This window comes from Oryctolagus cuniculus, chromosome 7 (genome assembly GCF_051225735.1).
Source record: "Oryctolagus cuniculus isolate XC-2025 breed Fujian yellow rabbit chromosome 7, ASM5122573v1, whole genome shotgun sequence".
NCBI lineage: Eukaryota > Metazoa > Chordata > Mammalia > Lagomorpha > Leporidae > Oryctolagus > Oryctolagus cuniculus.
The window spans coordinates 28,304,374-28,323,361 of record NC_142873.1 but is presented as its reverse complement, the minus strand read 5'-3'; the positions used below and the strand labels follow the sequence as shown (position 1 = coordinate 28,323,361).

Genomic DNA, 18,988 nt, shown 5'->3' with positions numbered 1-18,988 from the left:
CAAAAGTCATCTGGAACTAACAGAGAGTAATAAAAACAAGATTTAACAGAATGGGCTCTAAAATATATCTGGAGGGGGTCACTATGTTGGCTTCATGAAGGCATGTTATTCTAAAAAGAAAATTTTAGGCTATAAATAACAGGAATAACTTCAACATGTTGCTGGCAACTTAAGAAAAAAATCTTTATTTAATATATGCTAAGTTAATTGGTGATAGATCAGAAAGAGAAAACTAGCTTTTCCAGGCTATGGCATAAAACTTCTTCATTTCCCATTTATTGTAACAACTGTCCTCAACATGACAAATCTAGATTACTGCTAAATGACAGAGGTGGCCTATCTTTTCCTTCTTACCTTTCTGAATACTGCTTTCAGAGCCTCCTTCCCTTTTTCTTATCATTAGAGTTCTTTGCTCTAATCACACCATGTCCAAATTATTGAATCTAGCCTGTAGCTATCAACCATATATGACAATCTCCAAATTTATACCTCTAATCCAGGCATCTTCTAAACTCAGTCCTGCAGCCATAATTTCCTACTGACTATCTACATTCGACTTACCACCTATGCAGTTTAAGTCGACATATCTAAGTACAAAATAACTGTCTTTCCCTTAAGATTTTCTCTATTTTTCCTCGTAGTTATTAACATCACCATCCATGCAGTTGCTCAGTGCAGAATCCTGGGAGTCTTCTTATTCCTTCTCTCCTTTACCCACAATGTCTAATCAATTTTTAAGTGTCATTTTGATTCCCTTTCCTAAGTTCGTCTCTAATAAATCCTATATCAATATCCCCATTGCCCTAGATGGTCCTTGCGTGCCATGATTTCACCTGGACTTTTCTTCTTACCTTCTATATGGTTTCCTGCAGTTTTTTGTCCTGTTTTTAGTGTATTTGCTACCAAATCTCAGACACAGACCTTATCCTATTATTTCCTACTTATCCTTAGGGTAAAGCCCAATATCTTTAATATGTATTTCACAGCCTAGACTGATCTGGCTTTTACTTAATTTCTCAGTACTGTTTCCCTTACTCCAGTCACCTTCACTTTCTTTTAATTTTCTTTTTCAGAAGAATCGTACTATTTCCTGCATTGTGTGACCTTTGCATCAATTCTTTTCTTTCTAATATTTCTCTTACGGCTGTCAGTTGAAACTTTATGTTTCATACAGAGCACTAGTACCTCATTAACTGTTCATTCAGTTATTGAACAATGAAAGCCTGCCAGTTTTATGTGTTGTAATATAAACCATATTACATTGTTTCCAATGTACAGTCTGACACATTGTAAGATACTGTTTCTGGTTTTCGTTTTTATTTTTATTTTTTGAGTAAAATATGCCCTGTGCTTCTTGTTAGCTAATGAAGATGCTCTTTGAATGTTCAGATGAACGAATTGACTTGGAGCTCATTTCTTTCTGCATTAATCTTGCTGCTAATAAGAGGAATGTACAACTTATCTGCGAAGGTTAGTACCTTTGATTTTCATAGATCATCTCTTCAGGATATGATAACTGACATACAGAAACTAATAAAACTGTTATGGAAGACATATGGAGATTCCTCAGATCTGAAACTAGTACTACCATATGACTCACCCATCCCACTTCTGGGAATTTACCCAAACAACATGAAATCAGCATATGAAAGACTTATTTGTAAGCCCATGTTTATGCAGCTCACTTCCCAATAGCTAAGGTGTGGAATCAACCCAAATGTCCATCAACTGATGACTGGATAAGGAAAATGTGGTATTTATACACTATAGAATACTACTCAGCCACAAAAAAGGAATGAAATTCTGTCTTTTGCAACAAAATAAATGCAAAATAAGCCAGTTGCAAAAGACAAATATATATTTTCTCTGATATGTGCTAGTTAAAATAGAATACAAAAAAATTTATAAGGATAAAACAAACATCTTATGATTTGATTATTATTTTAGCCCTTATCTATACTCCTGTGTAGTAGTGTATCTTTCTACTTTTTACTTGGGGAATATTATGGTTAGTATTACATTAAATCTGTGATTATAAAGTAAATTCAAAATATGTTTTTGTAAAAATTAAAAAAGAAAGAAGGAGGGGGATTGAGGGAAGGAGAGAAGGAGGTATGGGAAGAATGGTTGTCTTCTTAGAATTGTACCTATGAAATACAAGAATCTGTTCTCTTTATGTTAATAATTTTTAATCATAAAAATAATGAATTACAGTGAGTTTATAAATCCTTTTTTAAATAGCTACAGATAGAATAGTCTTGCATCATGAATGAAGACAGTTACCCTTCAGAAACATTTTTATAAACCACTTATAAGCTGAATTTTGTTTAAGATTTATTTATTTATTTGAAAGGCATAGTTAGAGGGAGAAACAAAGAGAGATCAATCTTCCATCCACTGATTCACTCCCCAAATGGCCACAATGACCAGGACTGGGCTAGGTTGAAGGCAGGAGCCAGAAGCTTCATCTGGGGTCCAAGCACTTGGGCTATCCTCTACTGCTTCCCAGGCAGTTGACAGGGAGTTGGATCAGGAAGTGTAGCAGCTGGAACTTGAACTGGCACCCATATAGGTTGCAAGGGCTGCAAGCAGTGGGTTAGCCTGCTATACCACAGCACCTGTCCAGAAAGTTTATTTGTAAAAAATCCTAGATAGAATGAATAGTCTATTACAGAATAGTCTATTGCAGAACAGTCTTATTACCATCTAAGGTGATACATGCTCTCTCGAACTTACCCCTAATGGTAGAGCTAGAAACGTGCCAGGAGATTCCAATTCAATCCCATCAAGGTGGCATGTACCAAAGTGATCAGTTTCAGTTCATAACTGATCATAATGAAAGGATTGTCAAAGGAATCACATAAACAAGACTAATGTCTGCTAATACTAACTGACAGAATTAAAAAGGAGAGAACGATCCAACATGGGAAGCAGGATACACAGCAGACTCATAGAATGGAAGATGTCCTAAACAGCACTCTGGCCTCAGAATTAGCCCTCAAGGCATTCGGATCTGGCTGAAGAGCCCATGAGAGTATTTTAGGCAGGGAAAGCCAAGACACTCTGGCAAAAAAAAATTAAAAAATTAAAAAAAAAAACACACCTAAATGAAAGATCTCTGCAAGTGAGATCCCAGTGGAAAGAACAGGCCATCAAAGAAGGAGGTACCTTTCTCTGAAGGGATGAGAGAACTTCCACTTTGACTATGACCTCGTTTAAATAAGATCGGAGTCAGCAAACTCAAAATGCTTCCATAGCCTTGGCAACTCATGACAAGAGCCTAGGGTGATTACTGACCATAAACAAGTGTGTCAGTTTGCTAAGTCAACAACAGAAGTCACTGTGCACTTACTCCTTATGTAGGATCTCTGTCCTTAATGTGTTGTACAATGTGAATTAACACTATAACTAGTACTCAAACAGTACTTTACACTTTGTGTTTCTGTGTGGGTGCAAACTGTTGAAATAATATATACTAAATTGATCTTCTGTATATAAAGATAATTGAAAATGAATCTTGATGCAAATGGAATGGGAGAGGGAGCGGGAGATGGGAGGGAAGTTATGGGGGGGGAGCCATTGTAATCCATAAAGTGTACTTTGGAAATTTATATTTATTAAATAAAAGTAAAAAAAATCTTTCAAGAAAATAAAGGGAAAAAAAGATAATTGAAAATGAATCTTGATGAAGCATGGGATGGGAGAGGGAGTGGGAGATGGGATGGTTGCGAGTGGGAGGTTATGGGGGGAAAAGCCGCTATAATCAAAAGTTGTACTTTGGAAATTTATATTTATTAAATAAAAGTTGAAAAAAAATCTAAGGTGATAACATACAGGTATTCTAGGTTATTGTTACTGTAATATCTTTGTAAAATGGCTTGCTGTAGAATATGGTGTTTCAGAGTTTGTTCAGTAGTTTTTTTTCTTATAAAAGTACAAATAAGGAAAGAGGGAAAAGCTTAAAAATTTTATTCCTACCATCTGGGAATAACCATAGGTAAAAGTATGGTATAAAGCTTTTGTATATGTACAAATAAAAATGTGATTCTACATCATGTGAGATATCTTGAACATCACTTCATGTGGTTAAATACATTTCTGAAGCATAATTATTAATAGCTATGAAATAGTCCATTAAAAGAGTTTGCCAATTTTGGATATTTAGTTTGTTGCTACATATCGTGTTTTACAAACAATGTTACAGTGATTATAATTTCTCTGAATCTTTACACACTTCCATTTTTATATCCATAGGATAAATTCCTAGAAGTACAGTTTTTCTGGGTCAGTAGTATGTATTTTAAATTTGTGGTAGGTATTTAAGACACAAAAAATATGATTGTATTTACACAAAGTTCTAGAACACACAAAACTAATCTATATTTAAGAAAAAAAGATATGAAGAAGAGGAAGTGAAAAGAAGTGATTTTACCTGGGGAATAGGAGTGATTGAGAAGGGACTCAAGGGGACTTTCTGAAGTGAAAGGAAGTATTCTGTACGTTGATATGTGGAGTTGCCTAAGTGAATGTAGTTATCTAAATTAATCAGATTGTACACTTGAGATTTATGCATTTTATTGGCTATAAAATGGTTTGTTTTAAGAAGTAAACAAATATTAAACTTAAGTTAACCTTCATTGGGGGAATTTTCTGTTTTCTGTTTCAGGAAATGGGCTGAAGATGCTCATGAAGAGGGCTCTGAAGTTCAAAGATCCATTACTGATGAAGATGATTAGAAACATTTCCCAGCATGATGGACCAACTAAAAATTTGTTCATTGTAAGTATAGTTTGTTGGCTTTCTGTCTATTCAAATAGATTGGAAATTTAAGCTTTAAATTGCTACATTTGAGAAAATAACATTTACTGGTCTCTCATAAAATGTTAATTTATAACCCTATTTGGTTCTTCTGTTATGAACTTCCTCCCAAGTGTAGGTCTTAGATATCTCAACCTATGTTTAAATGTTGCTATTTTTGTTTTGTGACCCCTACCCCTAATCCAGTACACCCTACAGTCTTCTTGCCTTAAGCCAGTTCATCACAGTCTCTGTTAGCAATTTGAGTCAAGATTATTAAAATAAGATAATCACATTTGATATTTATTTTTTCCTAGGGTTTAAATTATCAAATTATTTCTAACACATAATGCTTTAAATTTATATTGAAATTCTGTTTTATTCAGGATTATGTTGGGGACCTTGCAGCCCAGATCTCTAATGATGAAGAGGAGGAGTTTGTGATTGAATGTTTGGGAACTCTTGCAAATTTGACCATTCCAGACTTAGATTGGGAATTGGTTCTTAAGGAGTACAAATTGGTTCCATATCTGAAGGATAAACTAAAACCCGGTTTGTGCTGAGTATTTTACTTTTGCATAATCACTACATCGTTTTGTTCTGTTGTGGATAAGGCTGCTAGAGCAGTGTTATGTACCTATAACACCAGGCAAAGCATTTTCTTCCCACACCTGTGTTCTCCCAGACAGTGGTTACTGGGTCTCTTTTTATGTGTATGTTCTCTTCTCTTCTTGCTAACATGTTTTCTTAACATTAGTTTCCCTTCCCTATCCTACCTTTCTTGCTTTTTTAACTTTTAACTCTTATACACACACACACAATCAAAACTATTTGAAGCATTTAAATGAGTCTTAATTTCTGTGTCTACATTGTCATTCAGTTGCATTTTCAAGGAATTATTTCTGTTTTCCGTGACTGCTACTCACCGTCATAAAATTTAGGAGGGAGGTTATGGGAGAAAAAGCCACAACAATGCAAAAGTTGTACTTTGTAAATTTATATTTATTAAATTAAAAAATAAATAAAATAAAAAAATGGAAATTTGGAAAAGAACAGTTAAGAAGTGTCTCAAGAATTCACAGGAACTAATTTAATAGCTTTTTGTCTCATTTCTGCACAATTAAACATTGGTAACTTAAGTAGATTTGGGACTTGACATTTCAGTGACAATTTTCCACGTGTTGACTTTACTAGGTGCTGCAGAGGATGACCTTGTTTTAGAAGTGGTGATAATGATTGGAACCGTATCTATGGATGACTCCTGTGCTGCCTTACTAGCTAAATCTGGGATAATCCCTGCACTGATTGAATTACTAAATGGTAACTTGATTTATTTTCATGTTGATGTGTAAAGAGGTTGTTTAAATTTTTAACTATAAAATGCAGAATCTGCAATCATGAAATGTTATTTATTTTGTTTCATCAATTGTAGAAATCTATATAGTTAACAAAAAGGAATTAAATATTTCATTATTAGGTTTTAGATGGAATAATATCAAAGAACTTCAGGTTGCAAAGTTTAAAAAGTTAAAAAAGTAATTTGTCACCAGTTTTACAGATTCTGCCCTCCTTTCACTAGCCTTAAACAGTTGAGAGTCTATCATTTCTTCTTTCTGTTAAACATTTTGTTGATTTGAGTTGAATCTCCTATCTTATGCAAAGCATGCTTTTTATATATTGTTTCTTAGTAGGACAGTTCACTTGGAAGCATATTCCAAACATCATTATTTCTTTCGAGTTCCAGAAGGTGTTCTCCTTTGAATTTTCTGGGATGATGAAAATGTCAGTGTCTGTACTAACCAATACATACAGTTGTTGCTTCTTTAAAGATTTATTTATTTATTTATTTATTTATTTGAAAGGTAGAGTTACAGAGACAGAAGGGAAGAGAGAGAGAGAGATCTTCCATATGTTGATTCACTCCCCAAATGGCCACAAAAAAAAAAAAAAAAAAAAAAAAAACCAGTTGGGGCTCTGCCAATCTGAAGCCAGGAGCCAGGACTTCTTCTGGGTCACCCACCTGGGTGCCCTGGGCCCAAGAACTTGGGCAATCCTCCACTGCTTTCCCAGGTGCATTAGCAGAGAGCTGGATAGGAAATGGAGCAGCTGGGACTCGAACCTCCACCCATATTGGATGCTGGCAGGGCAGGCAGTGGCTTCACCCACGGTACCAGCCCCCACATACAGCTGTTGAGTACCTGAAGTGTGACTGAGTTTTTAACTTAATTTAATTAGCTGCGGTGGTTTCTGTCTACAATATTTGACAGTGCAGGCCTAGAATCTTCCCCTCATATTTGTATTTCTCTTCAATGGCCAGGGCTCATTATTCTTCATATTACATACAAAATCTATCTGGGTCTAATATTATTGTATGAGATACAAGTTCTCTAGGATCTTTTTTTTTTTTTTTCTTTTTTTACAGGCAGAGTTAGACAGTGAGAGAGAGAGACAGAGAGAAAGGTCTTCCTTCCATTGATTCACCCCCCAAATGGCTGCTACGGCCGGCACACTGCGCCGATCCGAAGCCAGGAGCCAGGTGCTTCCTCCTGGTCTCCCATGCAGGTGCAGGGCACAAGCACTTGGGCCATCCTCCACTGCCTTCCCGAGGCCATGGCAGAGAGCTAGACTGGAAGAGGAGCAACCGGGACAGAATCTGGCGCCCCAACTGGGACTAGAACCCAGGGTACCGGCGCTGTAGGTGGAGGATTAGCCAAGTGAACTGTGGCGCCGGCCTCTCTAGGATCTTACTCATTAAAAGTATCTAATAAAGTTCTGGAGTTCTGTTTTCCCATTAGGGTGAATATAGGTCATGCTAATATATTATATAATTCTCTTTATTAAAAAAAACCTAGAAAATAGGATTTTGACTGTTTTTACCATAAAGTTTAAATGATAAGCTGGATATATTTACCTACCATGATTGGATATCACACAATGTAAACATGTATTGAAACATTCTTATAGTACCCCATAAACATGTACATTCTTATGTGTCTGTCAAAAAAATTTTTACTAAAAGTAACTAATGGAATCTGGTGTTTGGTGCAGTGTAAGTCCCCACTTTGGATGCCCACATCCCATAATGGTAGTGCCTAGTTCAAATCCAGGTTACTACACGTACCATGCTGCTTATTAACATGCATCCTGGGAGGCAACAGATGATGGTATAGTTATTTAGGCCCCAGCCACCCTTGTTGGAAGACCTACTTTGAATTCTAGGCTCCTGGCTTTGGCCTGGCCCATTCCTGTCTATTGTGGGTATTTGGAGAATGAACCAAAGGATGGAAGATTTTGTCTCTGCCTGTCTCTCTCTCTCTCTGCCTTGCAAATAAAATGAAAAATAAATAAAATGTTTATATGCTAATGTGATATATGAAAGAACATACTCATCTCAGTCCTTTCTGTATCTTGTATAATATGTATATGCATTTTGTATTAATTTTAATAGCTTTTTAAGTATAACACACAGAAAAATACACAAGTTAAAAATGCATGCCTCAGTATGTTTTCAAAGTGAGCACACCTGTGCTGTTATCAGCCACATGAAGAAATGAAACATCACCAGCATCCTAAAAGTACCCCTCCCTCTTCTCCCAGTCGTTACTACCTCTGTTTTATCAGCAACATATTTGTTTGACTTGATTTCAAACTTTAAGTGAAATATGATTCATGTTGTCCTACATTATATTTTGAGATTCATCTGTTTGATATATAGAAATTTTTACTTTCATTGCTGCATTTGTACAAATTTACCACTATTTATCCTTTATCTATTGATAAATAGTAGAGTTGAGTTTTCAGGGGAGGAGAAAGTGTGTTTTAAATAATGCTCCAATGAACATTCATAAATCTTTCATTTGGTGAACATATGTACTCATTTATATGAGATATATACCTAGGAGTAGAATTGCTGGGACATAATATTGGCCTATGTTTATTTTTTGTAAATGGTGTAAATCTATTTTCCAGTGTAGTTGTGCCGAGTTTCATTCCTACCTATAATGTAAAAAAATGTTGCAGTGATTCTACATCACCACCAGCTTTGGGGGGGTCATTAGTCCCTTTAATTGCAGCCTTCCTGTAGTGGTGTCTCACTGTAGTTTGATTTTGTATTTCCCTGATGACTAATGAAGTCAAGCACGTGTTTGTATTTAGTGACCATTTATTTATGGCCATTAAAATCAAGTGCCTACTTAAGACGTTTGCACATTTTTCTCCTTAGAGTCCTTTTATAATTTGATGTGTTGAACTTTAATCATCTAGAAATAAGGCACCCATATAAGTATTCCTTCTCAGAATTGTGGTGTATATGTGTTTAATTGGTACACCCATGTCACAGCCAGGCATTTTTAGATTAACAGTAATTAGAAGAGTCTGTGTAGTTGACAGATTAGGAATGAAAAGTTGCACAAAGTTGGAGCAAAATGACCTGTGTCCAGGAATTACTATCACAGTGATTTAATCAACAGAGCTGACAGTGAGCTGCCAGAGCCAGTTCACAATGCTTTTATTATTTTTTGATGTTGTCCAACATGAAATTCTCACACCCACAAGCTATATAATACTCTTTAAGAAATATATAAATTTTCAGGCCGGCGCCGCGGCTCACTAGGCTAATCCTCCGCCTTGCGGCACCGGCACACCGGGTTCTAGTCCCAGTCGGGACGCCGGGTTCTGTTCCGGTTGCCCCTCTTCCAGGCCAGCTCTCTGCTATGGCCAGGGAGTGCAGTGGAGGATGGCCCAAGTGCTTGGGCCCTGCACCCCATGGGAGGCCGGGAGAAGCACCTGGCTCCTGCCATCGGATCAGCATGGTGCGCCGGCCACAGCGCGCCGGCCACGGCAGCCATTGGAGGGTGAACCAACGGCAAAGGAAGACCTTTCTCTCTGTCTCTCTCTCACTGTCCACTCTGCCTGTCAAAAAAAAGAAGAAATATATAAATTTTCAAGACCAAAAAATTTGTGTTGAATGAGGAAGCACTATACCAAGAGAGTAACAGGGATAATGGGAAGATTTTTAATTAGACAATGATCTTGGGATTGAAGATTTAATTCTAGGGCATTACGAATTCCTCAAATCTCCTAGGACATATATGGCACAATATTCTTCACTAAAAAAAATTATCTTCGAAAATTTTTTAAATGTAGTTATCTGTTTCGTTCATGTTAAAAAAAAAAAAAAAGAAGAAGAAGAAGAAGAGTAGGGGGTCAAGTTTCAGTCTTCTGCATGTGGATATCCAGTTTTCCCACCACCATTTAAGTCTTTTCTGCATCATGTGCTTCTGGTTACTTTGTCAAGAGGCAGTTGGCTGTAGATGTGTGGATTCAGTTCTTGAGTTGCTGGTCTTCCATTATACTATGTTGTCTGTTTTTATTCTGGTAGCATGTTGATTTGGTTACTATAGCTCTGTAGTAAGTTTTGAAATCTGATGTAGTGATGCCAACAGTTTTGTCTTTTTAGCTCAAAAATCCTTAGGCTATTCAGGGACTTTGTGTTTCCGTATGAAATTTAGGATTTTTTTTAATACTTCTTTGATGAGTATTTTGATAGGAACTACGTTGAATCTGTACATTTTTTCTGTTGTATGGACAAAAAATGTCAGTTCAAAATGGATAAAACTCAAGTATAAGACCTGAAACCATAAAACTACTAGAAGAAAACATAGGGAAAATACTTTAATATGTTGATATAGGAAATAATTTTTTGGATAAGAAACCAAAGGCACAGGCAACAAAGGCAAAGCTAAACAAATGAGATTATATGAAAGTAAGAAGCTACTGCACAGCAAAGGAACAGCAAAGTGAACAGACAACCAACAGAATGGGAGTAAATATTTGCAAAGTATTCATTTGACAAAGGATGATATCAAGAATATTAAGGAACTATAGGACCAGTGTTGTGGCGTAGCAGTTTAGTTGCCACTTGTGACACTGGCATCCCATATCTGAGTGCTGGTTTGAGACCTGGCTGCTTTACTTTTTTTTTTTTTTTTTTTTTTTTTTTTTGACAGGTAGAGATATAGATAGTGAGAGAGGCAGAGAGAAAGGTTCTGGCTGCTTTACTTCTGAAACAGGTCCTTGCTATGTGCCTGGAAAAGCAGAGGATGATGGCCCAAGTACTTGAGCCCCTGCCACCCAAGTGGGAGACCCAGATGAATTTACTGGTCCCTGGCTTTGACCTGGCCCAGGCCTAGCTGTTTGCAGCCATCTGCAGAATGAACCAGTGAATGGAAAAATACCATATCTGATCACTGATTTGAAGCCTACCTGCTTCACTTCTATTCTAGCTCCCTAATAACAGCTGGGGAAAAGCAGCAGAAAGTGGCCTAAGTGCTTCAGCTCCTGACCCACGTGAAAGACCCAGAAAAACCTCCTGCCTCCTGACTTTGGGCTGGCCCACTCCCAGCCATTGTGGCCATCTGGGGAGTGAGCCAGCAGATGAAAGATTCTCTCTCTCTCTCTCCCTCTCTCCCTCTCCCTCTCTCTCTCTCTCTGTGTGTGTGTGTGTGTATCTGTAACTCTGACTTTCAAACAAATAAATAATTCTTAAAAAGAATGTATAAGGAACTCAAAAAACTTAAACACGGATATATAATTAAGAAATGGAGAAGAAATACAGGTGACCAACAAACATATGTAAAAGTGGTCAATATCATAGCCATCAGGGAAATGAAAATAAAAACCACAATGAGGTATCATCTCCAGTTAAAATGGCTATCGCTAGAAAGACAAAAAATAACAAAATTGACAAACATGAAAAAAGGAAATTCTATACATTGTTAATGGGAATGCAAATTAGTATATCCATTATGGAGAACAGTTGAGAGGTTCCTCAAGAAACATCTACCAGATGAACCAACCATTCCAATTCTGGGTATATGTGTGTGTGTGTGTGTGTGTGTGTGTGTGTGTGTATGAAATCCCTCACATGGTTAATGCATCACTATTTTCAGCAGCCAAGATATGGAAACAGCCTAGGTATCCACTGATGGATGAAAGGAAAAGTAAAATATGGTGTATAATACACATTAGAATATTATTCACCCATTAAAAAGGAAATCCTGATATTTGCAACAGGATGGATGGAAGATAATGATTATGTTAAGTGAAATGATAGACAAATACTACAAGTTCTTTCATATGCAGAAGTTTAAGAAAAGTTAATCTGAACTTAGAGTAGTGATCAAAAGAGAACAGGAAGGTTGGAGGGAGGAAGATGAGGTAAAGGCTACTAAAATATGCTTAAATAGAAATAATAGGTTTTAGTATTTCATAGCATGGGGGGCAGTTATAATTCACAACAATGTACTGTATATTGTATTAAAAAATTGGACAAGAGGAGCTAGCAGACTCCAGGCATGGAGGAAGGATACAAATGTGGGGATGTTGCCTGCGTATATTGAAAAATTGCCCTGCATTCCAAGAAGATGTATAAGTATTACATGTTAATAATTTCAAAAGTAAATTAAATTAAAAAGTAAAAAGTATAATTTGAGTCCATGTATTTTTGGAGAATACTACTTTGGTGAGTTAGTGAAGGAGATCATTTGCGGTAGACTGGATGTTAAGAAGCCCAGAGTTTTCTCCACAGAACTAGATGAATACTGTGTTGACCTGGAAATCTGTTTCTTATATGTCAGTGAACTGTTGCCAAGAATTGATAGCAAAATACACTATTCGTGATCAAATTTTATTACCAGTACATAAAATTGGATTCTATAAGTAATTATCCTTTGGTGCTATGTATTAATCAATGAATATCAACTAGTCAGTTATGTTATTCTTAGCTTTTGTAATTACAAAACACTTTTCACAATCAGACTGAAACTAAAATGCTTATTATTTTATGCCTTTTGTAAAGCTTAATTTTTGTGAACTTTATTCAATAAATTTTTTATTTTTGCAGGCAGAATTAGAGACAGAGAGAAAGGTCTTCCTTCTGTTGGTTCATCCCCCAAATGGCCGCTACGGCCGGCACGCTGCGCTGATCCGAAGCCAGGAGCCAGGTGCTTCTCCTGGTCTCCCATGCCGGTGCAGGGCACAAGTACTTGGGCCATCCTCCACTGCCTTCCCGGGCCATGGCAGAGAACTAGACTGGAAGAGGAGCAACCGGGACAGAATCTGGCACCCTGACCGGGACTAGAACCCGGAGTGCCGGCACCGCAGGCGGAGGATTAGCCAAGGGAGCCGCAGTGCCAGCCTTATTCAATAAAATTAAATGCCTTTATATAAATAGTCCAATTTCTACCAAAAGCTTAGAATTTAAAAGATGTGATTCCTTTCTCATGTGAAATCAACATTTGTGAGACAAAATAGGACCAGATTTATTTTATGTTAGAATTTTTCAAAAAAAATTCTTATGTAAACAAAAAATCCATTGGTGCTAAGTGTTACTGTTTTACATTAGAACAGAAGCTAATTTAATCAGTTTCTTTGTATCTATTGATAACGATAATAGAGAAAACCTGTTTCTGTTCCCTTTCACCAGTCTTGTCTCAGTTCTTCCTGGGTTCTCACTGATGTTTTGATAGAACCTATTTCAAATAGTTACCCAAAAACTCATAAGTGATATTCCTATTCATAAATGATATTCCTTCATATTTTTCTTTGTATTTCAAAGTAACATAACTGACAAATCTACAGCAGAATTTATGAAACTTCTTGACTGATCGTGGCTATGTAATTTAAAATGAACACCTTAGATATAGATAGTATGTTACTGAATCTTATAACTAATTTAAACTAAATGTACTTGTTTCCCTATTTCAGTTTTTCTTCCTTCTCCAGGACTCCCCTCAATGTTTTTCAATTGGTATGTAAACGTAATATTTTTTCATTTGAAATTGTGTTTCCTTTCATTTAGCTCAACAAGAAGATGATGAATTTGTGTGTCAGATAATTTATGTGTTCTACCAGATGGTTTTCCACCAAGCCACCAGAGATGTTATAATCAAGGAAACACGTATCCTTTCAATGTTTACATTAGATAATGACATTTCACATATTCCTAGAGTTGCATCTTTGTGTTTTTTGTCTTGCAAATGTGAAAATAATGTTAAAAACACACCAAACTTTGGAATAAACATAGAAGGCAACTATTTTCCATTAACGCTGTTGACCCCAAATCTGTAATGGGAAGAATCTATTAACTTGTCAGGTTGTGGTTCAAGGAAATTTAACAAGCTTACCAGAACTTCCTTGTCATGAACGTAATTTAAGTATCAGAGCTTCCTAGGACTATTCTTAATGCAGCTACCAACTATATGCTAAGTATTTTATATCTCCAAAATCTCTTTCTTGCAGCTCACACATCCCGTTGATCTGTATTTCATGTTACTTGCTGTCTAGCACAATAATTTCACCTCACTTTTATAACATTTTTATAACATCTCAAAACTAATCATTATTTTACTTGTTGCTTTTAAAAAATAACATTGCTTATATAAAATTTACAATATATTGACCAATTCACTGTTTATTACCTTTTTTGAATCCACTCCTCTATTCATCTGAATTAATTTCCTTTCATAATGAAGGAAGGCAAAAATAGATCAAGAAAGCTTTTGTAACTATACAACTCTAGAGCTCCTTCTTCAATTATTTGCACATTTTCAAGAATATGGCCTTTTTTATTTATTTATAGAAGATGACACATTTCATGTTTCTCATATATACAGATTTAGGAGCATAGTGAACCCTCCTACCCAACTCTCCCTCTTGCCAGTCTTCTCACCCTCCTTCCTTCCTTTCTTCTTTCTTTTAATTTTTATAATGACATACTTTCAGTTTATTTTTATAATCATAAGATTAACCCCCCACCAAGTAAAGAATTCAATAGAAGACAAAAACAGTTTACTTATTTGTATCTAGATTTTTCTTTTTTGTGTCTCCTATTCCTATTTCTTGAAACCATTGAAATAAGTTTCTTCTCATCTTGCATCAGTGACTTCATTTTAAAATGTAAAGTCAAATTTCAATTTAGAAGTTAAAATTAGAGAGATGTGGGGATTTCTAATGTAATTGAACAACCAAAATCTAAAATGCAATGTGTGTCTTTAACTATTTTTATTCAGAGGCTCCAGCATATCTCATAGACCTGATGCATGATAAAAATAATGAAATCCGAAAGGTCTGTGATAATACATTAGATATTATAGCGGTAAGTAATTATCTTTTCTTCATAAAGTATAAGATTTCAGTTGGGGAGATAAAGAAATTATAAACTTACTTTAAGCTGTCATTGAGTATAAATATAACTTTATATTTTTGGAAGGTTCAGGAAATCCAATAATATTAAACTTACCTTAAAAACACTCAATCCTTTGGCTTTCAACTGTAAATTCCTTAAAGAGGTTTTATACATATTCCGAGTTTAAGTCTGATCTACACTTGTTTTTCTGAGAAATTATTGTATAGGAACAGCAATTTTGGTGACATTTTTGTCAAAACTCATACAATCAACTTTGCATTTTGGTCATTAAAATAAATGTGTGTCATCTATTTTTAGATATTTGATAATTTTTGCAACTTACATAGACTTGTTGCGTAAGAGTAATGTGTCATATGTCAATCATGACTTCAGAGGTTTTTGAAAAATACATGAGTAGAGGAATATAGACAGAGGAGATACTCTAAGTCTGAAATTAGAAACTTTATAGCCCTGCCGACATCTCTCCAGAAGTTATGCTGCCCACCATCTTCTTCTGCTTGGATGTAGGCCTTACTCCAGGGATATTCCTGATACTAGATTATTTTGAGTATTGTTTTCACCTATGGTGTATACTTTGCTCCCTTCATTGAACTGGATTTGGGTTCACCTTTTAAAAAGTAGCTTCACTGTAGCCTATTCAGTAGTTTTAAATTCTAACTTGGATCCGGTGCTTGGCCTAGTGGTTAGCATGTCTTTTGGGACACCTGCAACCCATATGAGAGTGCCTAGTTAGAGTCCCAGCTCTACTCCTGTGTATGGAGTCCTAACGTGCACCCTGAGAGGCACAGGTGGCAGCTCTAGTTGCTGTGCCCCTGATACCCAGTGAGAAACCTGGATTGAGTTTGTGGCTCCTGGCTCCAATGTGGCCCAGCCCCTGGCTGCTGTGGGCATTTGGAGAATGAACCAAAAATTGGCAAATCTTTCTGCCATACTCTGTATGCCTTTCAAATAAATAATATAATTATTTTTTGAAATAACAGACTTTTAAATAGGTCAGAATAACATTTTTAATAAATTAACAGGTTCATTGGAATTCATTAAGCTGGCATTTTTTCCAGTGTTTTTCTTATGAACCTGGACAATAACCATCAGGAACTTCTTGTCAATTTCCCATTTTCTATTTCAGAAATTAATTTTGCTATCATCTGCTTTTTAGATTTGACTAAGTACCTTATTCCTAGTTTGGAACTAAATGGTAACATTGATATTTTAGCTTTGATCTCAAAAAATAAAGAAAATGCCTGTATTAAATACTTGCTTCCCAAAATATTTTATACATGTAGACTTCTAGTCACAGAGCTTAGGAATATAGACTATTTCATACTCCTAGAGATCAATATCATGGTTCATGTACTATTTTCTAATAGATTACTGTGTTGTATATGAGGAATAAAATACAAACTAAGAAACTTCTTAAAGTTCTATTGCTGTTATCTTACTTTAAACAATGAAGTTAGGAGTTGTCCATCTGTTATAAATTACCTTTAGTGTACTTTTTATCTACATTCTTTTGAGGACAGGCATATGGGAGATGATATATTTAGATTTACTGAGTTGGTGTCTTTGGTTTAGAATGTAAGTTAATGATGGTTCCAAATTGCCAGCTCAGCTGTAATATTAAGAAACTTAGGAGGCAAGCATGTGGCATGGCAGGTGGAGCTGCTGCCTGTGGTGCTGGCATCCCATATTGGCATCATCTCGGTCCTGGCTGCTCAAGTTCTCATCCAGCTGCCTACTGGTGTGCCTAAGAAGGTGACAGAGGATGGCCTGAGTACTTAGCCCCTGTCCCCAAGTGGGAGACCCAGAGGATGCCCCTGGCTCCTGGCTTTGGCCTGACCCAGCCCTGGCTGATGTGACCATTTGGGGATTGAACTAGCAGATGAAAGATATATTCTCGCTCTGTAACTCTACTTTTCAAATAAATAAAATTTTCAAAAAGAAAAAGTTTATATATAATATGAATATATTGGTTATAAAATTTAAAAAAATTTTATTCTGTTATTTCTAAACTCTGAGTTCAAGTCTCTTCCTTTAAAAATATTTTTAAAAACATTATTTTCAGTATTTTCTAAGGATTTTTTTATTCGAAAGGGATAGTCAAACAAGACTAGTGATAGAATAAACTAACTGATAGAATAAAAAAGGGAGAGAACGATCCAACATGGGAAGCAGGATACACAGCAGACTCATAGAATGGAAGATGTCCTAAACAGCACTCTGGCCTCAAAATCAGCCCTTAAGGCATTCAGATCTGGCTGAAGAGCCCACGAGAGTATTTTAGGCATGGAAAGCCAAGACACTCTGGCAAAAAAAAAAAAAAAAAAAAAAAAAAAAAAAAAAAAAAAAAAACTAAATGAAAGATCTCTGTGAGTGAGATCCCGGTAGAAAGAATGGGGCCATCAAAGAAGGAGGTACCTTTTTCTGAAGGGAGGAGAGATCTTCCACTTTGACTATGACCTTGTCTGAATAAGATTGAAGTCGGTGAACTCAAAATGCTTCCATAGCCTTGGCAACTCATGACTAGAGCCTAGGGAATTACTGACACCATAAATAGGAGTGTCAGTGTGGGATCTCTGTCTTTAATGTGTTGTCCAGTGTGAAGTAATGCTATAACTAGTACTGAAACAGTATTTTACACTTTATGTTCTGTGTGGGTGCAAACTGATGAAATCTTTACTTAATATATACTAAATCGATCTTCTGTATATAAAGATAATTGAAAATGAATCTTGATGTGAATGGAATGGGAGAAGGAGTGGGAGATGGGAGGGGTGTGAGTGGGAGGGAAATTATGGGGGGGTAAAGCCATTATAATCCATCAACTGTACTTTGGAAATTTATATTTACTAAATAAAAGTTTAAAAAATACAATAAAAAAGGCATAGTCACAGAGAGGCAGAGAGAGAGAGGTCCTCCATCTGCTGGCCCACTCCCTAGATGGCCACAATAGCCGGAACTGTGCAGATCTGAAGCCAGGAGCCAGGAGCCTCCTCCAGGTCTCCATGTGGGTACAGAGGCCCAAGGACTTGAGCCATCCTCTACTGCCCTCCCAGGCCACAGCAGAGAGCTAGATCCAAAGTGGAACAGCTGGGACTTGAATCAGGGCCCACATGGGATGCTGGCACTAGCAGGCAGCAGCTTCACCCACTACACCACAGTGCCGGCCTCCCATTTCTTTTCATTTTATATGAAAGGCAGAAAGAGAGATCTTCCATCCACTGGTTCCCTCCCCCAATACACGCCACAGCCAGAGCTGGACAAATCTCAAACCAGGATCCTGGATCTCCATCCATATACTATAGCCATCATCTGCTGCCTGCCAGTGTGCACATTAGCAGGAAGCTGGATCAGAAGCCGAGGATCTGGGACTCAAACAAGGCACTTTGAAGTGATATGCAGGCATTCTAGGCAGCAACTTAACCTGTGCACCAGACACCTGCCCCTTAAGTCTCTTTTTAAACTTGAGCCATCCCTATCCTGTGTCTTCTTTCTCTTCTGCATACTGTTCACACTCTCTCCTTTCTAGAACCAGATTTTTTTTAATGTGTTTTACTTCATTTCTTCACTTTTCCCATCTTCCTTCCAACCTTTGCTAATTCTGGCTTCTTCTGTTGCTGCGTTGAAGGGCTCACTAAAGTAATCCTGCCCTTCATTTCTTTACAATACAATGAGAATTTTCAGTCTTCCTTTTGCTTTGTTGATCCTGTCTTCCTTGGAGGTACTTAAAAATCCTTATGTACTGTCACAGCAGGCATTTGGTCCAGCATTTAAATCACCAGTTAAAAAGTCTGAGGTCACACATATCTGTGCTTGGGTTCCAGCTCCAGATTCCAGCTTCCTGATAATGTATACCCTGGGAGGCAGCAGAGACAACTCAAGTAGTTGGGTCATTGCCACCCATATAGAAGACCTAGATTGAGTTATCAACTCTCAGCCTCAGCTCAACCCAATCTTGACCATTGCAGGCATTTCATTACTGAACCA

The 18,988-nt window shown here is 36.7% G+C and overlaps 1 protein-coding gene across 5 annotated transcripts in view; it reads left to right on the top strand.

Moving 5' to 3' along the window:
• The window catches only part of KIFAP3 (kinesin associated protein 3), a 180,809-nt gene that overhangs the window by 98,686 nt on the left and 63,135 nt on the right, over positions 1-18,988 (top strand). For 4 of the 5 annotated variants that reach the window (XM_002715208.6, XM_008264094.5, XM_089299590.1 and 1 more), the window contains 6 exons: positions 1,362-1,470; positions 4,667-4,779; positions 5,184-5,349; positions 5,992-6,117; positions 13,658-13,756; positions 14,868-14,953. In XM_002715208.6, coding sequence (XP_002715254.4) covers positions 1,362-1,470; positions 4,667-4,779; positions 5,184-5,349; positions 5,992-6,117; positions 13,658-13,756; positions 14,868-14,953 — 699 coding nt within the window. Of the gene's footprint in view, positions 1-1,361; positions 1,471-4,666; positions 4,780-5,183; positions 5,350-5,991; positions 6,118-13,657; positions 13,757-14,867; positions 14,954-16,608; positions 17,014-18,988 lie in introns of those variants that run through there. The other variant, XM_089299591.1, reaches the window with a different exon arrangement.